The sequence below is a fragment of the Lates calcarifer genome, linkage group LG20, assembly GCF_001640805.2.
Source record: "Lates calcarifer isolate ASB-BC8 linkage group LG20, TLL_Latcal_v3, whole genome shotgun sequence".
NCBI lineage: Eukaryota > Metazoa > Chordata > Actinopteri > Centropomidae > Lates > Lates calcarifer.
In genome coordinates, this window is record NC_066852.1 from 6,100,021 (window position 1) to 6,109,353 (window position 9,333).

Here is a 9,333-nt window from a genome sequence, read left to right on the forward strand (position 1 = left end):
TCCAGCAGAGTTCTAACAACTTCCCTCTGGTTGGAGAGGTAGATCCCCTTACATATATCAGTTTATTTGATGTCCTTTTTCTGCTAAAGTGACTAAAGTTTTTCTACGTCTTAGTCTAAGTCATCATTTTTCAGCGTTGTTGCAGTGCTGAAACCCCAAAACTTAAGGCTTAGGACCAACAGACTTAAGAACTCCTTTGTCCAACATGCCATCATGCTCTACAACTCCTCACTTGGGGGAGGAGGAGATAGGGTACAGAGGACAGAGGGAAAGGAGTGGTAGTCACTTAATGTGCCATATACAGTTCTCCATATTTATTTAACTTATTTCATTCTTATTTTATTCTATTTATATTTTGTATATTTAGCTAAGAGTTTACTGTGCATAAGAGTTTACGGTGCTATTTAAAAAAAATCCTATTAAGAGTCTACTGTTTATTGTTTTATTTTTTATCCTTCTATTCTGTCTGTATAAGCTGCTGGAAACTTAATTTCCCTGATGGAATCATCCCAAAGGGATCAATAAAGTCTAGTCTAAGTCTAAGTCTCTGAACTTTTAGAGATTGTGTTGCACACTTTCCCTTTAGGTTCCACCATTTAGCATTTACAATGACATTTAATAACTGGTTTGGAAGTGCAATACAAAACTGCTGAAATACCCTTATAATTAATCCACCAAAGATGTATTTGGACAGCTCAGAAGTATAAGTCTCTGTAGGATGATGTACAACTGAATGGAATGCCTTAAGAACTGTTAATGTCCAGAAGATTATTCTAGCATTTGCCTCTGTCACTGCTGCAACAAAAGCTTTTATGCTGAAAATGCAGAAGTCCCCAGCTCTAGAAAATGTACTGCATTTGTTCTGTCATTCAGGCCTTCAGACTTTAAATCTGCCTATATGTTTGCTGTATGAAGCTGAGTTGACTACTGTGTGCACCATTAATCCACAAGGTGGAGACATTTGTAAAGTATTTGCTGTGTATGTTGACATTGCTCTTCACTGTTGCTCTGTCACTTATACAGACATCCCATTTCCAACATGACTGTCAACTCAATGCAGATCAAATTCATAAGCAGGTGTCACCAATAAGATATCTATACTGAAAAAATATGACTAAAACAAATGCATCTGTAAGACATAAACTTTTCATACTCACTTAGGCCAGTAAAATAGCCTTCAGAAAAAGAGAGCAAATCAGGCACACATTTCCTCATGAACATTTCTGAAACTCCTTTTTGAATTGTCTCACTAATAGTTGGAATGAAATGCAAGAGTTGTGAAAAATTGTTTGTCTAAAATATGTATGTCCATAAGACAGGAGCTTTTCAGTCAGTTAGGTTAGTAAAGTAATCTCCAGTCAGTTAGACCAGTAAAATGATACAGCTGATAGAGACTGTACTGTCCATCATCTTTCCAATTCTCAATAGAAAATACTCACTGAAAAGATTTTCCACAAATACAGTATATAATAAAGTAACGGCTTCATAGACAAAGGATTCATAGAATGTATTAAACATATGGACATACTAAACATATGTATCAAAAGAAGAGAACACTGAAATATAAAAACAAATATAAGCATTTCACATGAAGTCATTATGTTTTAAGTACTGCTGTAAAAGAAAAAAGGCATAGAAAAATGATAGACTGCAATGACATTATATGACATCATAGCTGCTAAGTTTGTGGGAGTTTTCTTCTCTTGGCACACACAAGCCCTGTGGATTCAGATGTGTGTCCTCCTAGTTATACTCTAATAAATCCTGAGTTTCGTGTGCTCTGCTTGTGCCTTCATCTAAGTTAATAATGAGCTATAAACAAATTCTGGGGTCCTGTCGCTTTCATTCTGATTGATGCACTGGAGCAAATGTTCAACTGAAGAATCAGCTATTATAGTCCAACAGTCTTTCTACATGCATTGATTTAGGTTTATAGATTAAAAATAAGACACATTTCATATGAGAAATTGTTATATAGCCACATTTCCTCATCCTTTAAGTTAATGTAGTTTTATATTTGTCATTAACTTGTGAATTTCCAATAAAACATTGATTTATAGAATATATTCTACAACCAAATCACTAGTATCTTCCATGCTTAATTTGTTTGTGTAAAAAAACACCAGTTCTGTAGCTGACATTGACCTTTGACCCTTCCAGAAGAGAGGAAAAAGAAGAGCTTTGAAAAGAGTTTTAAAGAGCCGTGGTGTCATTATTAGTACTCTTAAGGATCTACTGAAGGTATTGGTCACAGTTAATCTGTCATATAAATGCAATATAAACAAAACATACAGTACTAAGGTTGATTTTTGTTGACTTTGCAAATGTCCAATGTTTTCCTGAAGACATGAGTCCTTCATTTTGATCCACATCAGAGGACCATAAGCCTAAAATCAACTCTGCCTGGTGAACATATACAGGCATCTAAGCAGTCCAAAGGTCAGACCATTAGTGTCTCTATAGTATTCCTGCTTTCCTGTAAAGGGGCAAAGGGCTTGGGAGAGGCAAGGCAAGGCAGGCTAGTCCCTGATGTCAGAGATTTATTTTGGCCCTAAACCATCAAGTGACTTACAGACAACTGACACTATTTTTTAATCAATTCTATGACCAATACAGAGACCTGAGAACTGGTGTAATATGTTGAGCTTTCCTGGCCTTTCTTTGAACTGTAGCAGCAGCATTCTGAACAAGCTGCAGCTGCCTAAATGCTTTTTGGCAAGGCCTGAGAAAAGACTATTACAGTAGTCTAACTTCTGGTAATGAAAGGTTTTTCATCTTGTTTATACATGTATCCTGTAATTCTTAATTCTCTAATCTTTAAAGGTGATAATGGGTAGACTTGATGCGACAGTTAAAATTTTGATCTGAGTTTATAATAACACCAAGATTGGTTGATTGATTTTTTTAGGTTTCAAAGAAAGAGACTTGAGATGTGCTAAAACTTTCAGCCTTCCTTCTTTAGGACCAAAGACAGTTATCTCAGATTTGTCTTTGTTTAGTTGAAGGAAATTTTGACACATCCAGTCATTGATTTGGTCAATGCACAGACACAGAGTTTAGAAATATTGTCACTTGATAAGAGAGCTATAACTGAGTTTTGTATGTATAGCTGTGATAAATGGGTTTCTTCTTTTGCATAATTAGGCCAAGTGGCAGCATACAGAGGCTCAATAAGAGAGGTCCCACAACTGAGCCCTGAGGTACCTCACATGTCATGCTAGTTTACTCAGATTTGCAGTTGCAAATGGAAATAAAATAATCTGTTATTCAAATAGGACCTGAACTAATCTAAGACAGGCGACAGTATCAAAAGCAGGACTTTTGATAGTGGACAGTTCATGCAAATTCACAGGAAAAAAACAATTAGAGCTAGCAGACAGGCTACCCCAGCTTTATTTCTCAAGGTATATTTTGCAGAATCTGAATTATCTAACTAAAAATATTATTTGTTGATGTATTCAGATATATTATAGTTTTGTCTAATAAACTTGTACTGCCTTTGTCAGTTTTGGAATTCCATAATCAGTGATTTACAAATTCCTCTTCAATTTTCTATCACTGTTACACTAAATTTAAAGACACCAACATATATTATTATTATTGTTGTTGTTGTTGTTGTTGTACATGTTATTTTTATCATGGACATCCATCCATCCGTTATCTATACCGCTATCCGTAAGGGGGGCGCTGCTGACACTGACAGAATAACAGAATAATGGTAAATGGTGAGTGACAGCACTTATAAAGCGCTTTTCTTGTCATATCGACATATTTAATTTATTATTTGTAATATTTTGTTATTATTTATATATTTCATGTTATGACATGTATCATAAAACATATAAAATCTTCTCACTGATAACTTACAGTGCTGGCCTCTCATTATTAAACTACTGTGACTTTAAGAGGCCGGGGAGCAGAGTGCACTTCCTCGCCTGCATTGCAACACCGGGGTGTGGCGGAGACTGCACAGAACTCTGTGGAGTTCCTGGATTGTTGTAGTGTGAGACTACGCAGTACCTGGAAGCACCATGTCTGCTGCTGAATGGAAGAAAAGGTGTGAGGATGAGTGGGGTCTGCAGGGCGCACCGATGCCCGACAGCCTGGACTGGAAGTCCATCTATGAAGCGAAGCCGCTCGGGAAAAATTTACTGAAGAACCCCTCCCCTCACGGTAGCACTCTGTTTTTGTAGCATGACTCATGAACTGTTTTCTTGTTAAATGTTGATCCAGACAGAGCTGTAATTTACAGTACCGATCCAGAGGAGGGTTCAGAGTTCAGTAATACAGATATACATTGGATCTGGAGTTTAATGCAGAGATGTTCAAGATTCAAGAAACTTTATTTATCCCGAGGGAAATTGCTGTGCACCAGTTGCAGTACAGAGGTGGAAAAGCAATACAGTGTGAAGAGACAGTAGGAATAAAGCTATTATAAGGAATATATAGGAATAAAGCTCATAAAATAAAGGCTAACATAAAATAAATAAACAAGTAGCTAAATGCCACAAAGATTACAGTAACGTAGGTATATACAATATGCAACAATACGAACTGTAATTTAGTAGCATAGATGGAATAAAATAAGTACAAGAACAAGAAGTAAAGTGATAAGGTGAAAGGTTAGTGTACATTTTACTCTTTCACAATAACCTAACTAGATATGGGTGTTTCCAAGTTCTGTCTTGAGTAATAAGTGTTACTCATCCTAAGTAACACTCCCTCTGCCCCGACTAATAGATGAAGTTTAAAGCAAGACTGCACAAGATGTGAAAAATCCTGATCCTCAGGAAGTTACTGTTGTCATCTCTGTTCTTGTTTTAGTTTGTATGTTCAGTATTTCTAATGATTGGCTTAATGCAGCCTTATCTGTTAAAGTAAACCACACTTCTGTGACACACACAGTGTGATGGAACATCAGCCACCTGTCTGCTTGTTATATTATCAGTATAAGAACAGTACATCCAATGGAGAATATTTCCGAGATTCAAAATGTTTACAGTAAAAAGTGACATACGATGAAGGTGACCTGATGATGATATAAGGCTTCTCAGAAACTGAAGTGATTGTTAAGGCTTTATTTATTAAATTTCTCACAAAAGCTGTAATTATACACGACCAGTCAAAAGTTTGGACACACCCTCTAATTCAGTTTTTCTTTATTTTCATTATTTTCTACATTGCAGATTAATACTGAGGACATAAACATAATATACGGAATTATGTCGTAAACAAAATAAAAAGTGTTAAACATACCAGAATATGTTTTATATTTTAGATTCTTCAAAGTAGCCACCTTTTGCTTTAATGACAGCTCAGAAAATAATAAAAATGAAGAAAAAACACTGAATGAGAAGGTGTGTCCAGATGTTTGACTGGTAGTGTACATGTATTTATTATTTTAGAAAATACTAGTTCAGTCAAATTGCAGCAAACAGTTGTTATAGAAGAAATACTGACAACTACAACTGCTATTGCTTAAGTATTGTTTCTTACCAAGGCCACTGGACTGGAACACTGTCATTTTTTCAACTATAATGATCACTGCATTTGCTTAAGAAAAAAAATGCTATTTGACAGTTGTTGATCTGTCTGTCTCAAACTGACAATGAGAGTTGCATGAGCTACTGACTAATATTTAAAGTGTGTGTTTTTTGCTCAGAGGCACACCCAGCGACCCTGTCAGAAAGATGAATTCTTTGGCTTTGAGATATTCACAGTGGGATTACGGTGGCTTCAGTAGGTGTGGCGCCTTTACAAGTCGTCCTTATGTCTTATTCCTGACACAGGACTGAGTAAGGACACCCCTCCTCCTGAACCTGACCTGCTTGAAGAGCCAGATCATGGACCTCCACGTTTTCAACCTGATGGTGAGAGACACAAGTGATCAGCAGGTTTAGCCCCAAATAAAAACAAAGAAAACAGTTGTATAGCTAATCCCTCAATTCACAGGTGACTTCACTGGCTGGACCACAAGCACAGAAATCCTCCCTTATGATACGAGTGGTATCCCAGAGGGTGTTGTGGTCTGTCATTTGCCTCAGTACAGGTGGGTGCTACTGAGGATCAAATATTTACCATACAGCTGGTTATAACAGGGATTACCAGTAAGCATATACTACCAGCTACAGAATGACAGGTTATAATTGGCACATATAAAGCCAGTACAACTTTTAAAAAGTTCACTCTGAATTCTGAGCGTGTTATAAATGTGACTCTTCTCTGTACTCTAATGTCTTCAGCTGGTTCTCCATGGAGCAGGTTGTGGACCTGAAGGCAGAGGGACTATGGGAAGAGCTGCTGGATGAATTTCAGCCTGAAATAGTCATCCAAGACTGGTGGGTTAATAAACACCCCCACACTCCTCCCACCTCTATGCCATTATAACAGACCATGTGTGATTACTTATCACAGTGGCCTTATCAGCTTGGTTGGGTCACATATAGATGACACAGTGCAAGTTTCAGTCTGTGTGTTTCTATATGTGTCATATACGTCTGTACTGTAAATGATAGTGTGCATAGACTGGTGTCACGGCATTAAGTTTGTGTTTGTAGGTATAATATCCAGAAAATAGCATTATGGTTTGGATTGTAGAAAAATGACCTGCCCTTTACTACTTTAGCTATTTTAGCTTATGCAAAGTGTTCATAGTCAGTAAAGCTGTATATAATCTAATGGGACTAGAAACACTTTTTCATGTGTAATAGAATTCCAACAAGCTGAAATGAGACAATCAGAACTTCATATAACTGTCCTCTGTGGAAACAAAGAAGTAAATATTGGCTTTTACTGGTTGTTATATATATGTGTGTATATATATATATATATAGCAGTACAACAATGCACATCACTTATAATCACTTTTTGTTAAGGCTTTATTGCACAGGCACACCTATAGATGCTATAGACTACTTATCTGTAGACAGTATCTCACATTTCTGCATGTTGGGCTGATGTGCTGATGTCCTGACTTGAAAGACTCTCAGGTCACACTAAAAAATAACTGGTATGAATCATCGGCAGCATTCAATGTGCTGCCATCTGTTCAAACTGTTCAAAGAACAGTGTTTTATAAAAATGCTGAGACACAGCACTGTGCAAAAGTTTTAGGCACTTTGATGTTTTTACTCTTATCCTTCATCAGTACCATCAGAGAGGTGTCTGATTAGTCTCAGTCCAAACACACAGTCAGCATCATAAAGAACTATCCACAGTGAAAAGAACAAGGAGTCCTGCATTAGATGGTCTGACCCCCACAGAGCCCTGATCTCAACATCACAGAGTCAGTCTGAGATGACATGAAGAGACAGAGGACACTGAGACAGCCTGAATCCACAGAGGAACTGAGGCAACTTCTCCAAGATTCTGGAAATTGTGATTTCTTGAAACATTTCTTCTCGATAAATTCAGGCCCTGTGATGGACTCCAGTCCCCCCACGACCCTTAGGGACAAGTGGTATAGATAATGGATGGATGGAAATTTTAAGTCATCTGTTTCTTTGTCAGGTATGAGGAGAGTCAGTTGCATACGTCCATCTACCAGCTGCATGTAAAGCTGCTGGGTGCAGACAAAAGCACAGTGATCTCCGAGCACACCGTCAACCCCACCGAGGACTGCAGTGTTTACTCACACACCTGGAAAGAGGTGAGTTACTGAGTCCCCTGACAAATACAGTCATCTGCTACTGTCCAGATTTTTCACTGCATGTCTCTGTGTTGGCCTATAGGTGTCGCATGTGTTCTCTAAGTATGGACCTGGGGTGAGATACGTCCACTTCCTGCACCGACTGAAGAATCAGTTCCTGATGGGATTCTACTCCACAGTGTTCACCGGCAGCTCAGTGGTCATCAGACCAGTCAAAACCAGCTCCTAGGCTGAACCCTTCTGAAAACCTGGGACGCAAGTAGTTGCTAACACACTCAATCTAATCAGCCTGATCAACATGTATTTGCTTTCACACTTATTTACAGGTTTTATTTGAATGCACTAAGGAACATAACAAAGTGTTCAGCCATTTATCTATTTCTTTTGTTTTTAATGCCTATTGTTAAGGATGCTTGAAATTAAAGTATAATTAATATCATTTTGCATTTTGCTTTAAGGGGGGGGGGGGGGTGGAATTTGGCTTTTTGTCCTAATTTTACTCTGATGTATAATAAAGCATATCATTTCCTCAATTGAGAGTTGATCATTTTTTAAGCTGTGTCTTATTTTGTGAAATAATAACATTATTCACTTCAATTCAATTCAGTTTTATTTATATAGCGCCATATCACAACAGAAGTCATCTCAAGGCACTTTTCATATAGAGCGGGTCTAGACCATACTCTTTAAAATAGAGAGAGACCCAACAACTCCCCCCATGAGCAGCACTAGGCGACAGTGGCAAAGGAATAGTGAGAGAAGAACATAGCATAACACAGGTTCCATGTAAGAAATGTAAGGTGATGCCAATAATACAGTAGTAGTAATGATAGTAGTGATAATTAAAGTATTAACTGCTAACACAGCAATACAACTAATAGCAGTATAAGTAATTTCTAATTCTAGCAGCAGGTGTTGAGTGGAGTTGTAGGAGCAGCAGGAGACTTGTCATCACAGATCAGACTCTACAGCTCCAGAGGCAGAAACACCTGCAGAAAGAGACAGAAGAGGAGAGAGAGACGGAAGAGCACAATACAAGGAGGTGGTTTTAGTGAAATTCTTCTTTATAAACTCATCTTTGACATTATACTCTTATGTGCTTTGACTCAGTGTATTTAAATGTCTCCTCAAGTAACTTTATTGATGTTTAATAAATCATTTACTTGATATTATCATTTATAATCTTCAGTTTTGGTGGCTTAATAAAAAGCAAGATACCAACAGACATTTGTTGATTACCATACTATTACTATTAGTAAGGATAAACATCAGCCAATTGGATTTTTCACCCACCAACCTAAAATATGGTCTTACTAATGGCTTAAAATGGCCACTCAATGTGTTAGAATAAATTATTCATTCACCATTAAAGCAATTATAAGTAGATCTTACAAATCATTTACTGTATAAAGGGTGTCTTATCAGAGAGTGGTACCACATTTACAAAGTATTTCACAGAAAACACTTGAGTGGGCAGATGGGAGCAAAAGGATATCTGTTACTGACTAAGATCCTCCAGGCCTCCACACAAGCCACAGTACAGTGTCAGCTCTGATGAATCCTCACTCATGTATCTCGTGGTACCAGTCTTGTAGAAGGACCCTCTGTCAAAATCTAGTTTTAAGACAATAACTGTTGGTTTATATTATGGCCATTTGTTGTAAAGTGTCTTTTCTGCTTGTCAA

General features: G+C 37.4%; 1 protein-coding gene across 1 annotated transcript; it reads left to right on the plus strand.

Annotated features, from left to right (window-relative positions):
• The first annotated feature begins 3,927 nt into the window (after nucleotides 1–3,927).
• On the plus strand, nucleotides 3,928–8,181 carry nccrp1 (P1, F-box associated domain containing). Its single transcript, XM_018692541.2, has 6 exons — nucleotides 3,928–4,173; nucleotides 5,790–5,870; nucleotides 5,953–6,049; nucleotides 6,243–6,338; nucleotides 7,510–7,648; nucleotides 7,731–8,181. The coding sequence occupies exons 1-6, from the start codon at nucleotides 4,032–4,034 to the stop codon at nucleotides 7,875–7,877; spliced, it is 702 nt and encodes a 233-aa protein (XP_018548057.1). The 5' UTR covers nucleotides 3,928–4,031; the 3' UTR covers nucleotides 7,878–8,181.
• The last annotated feature ends 1,152 nt before the right edge of the window (nucleotides 8,182–9,333 follow it).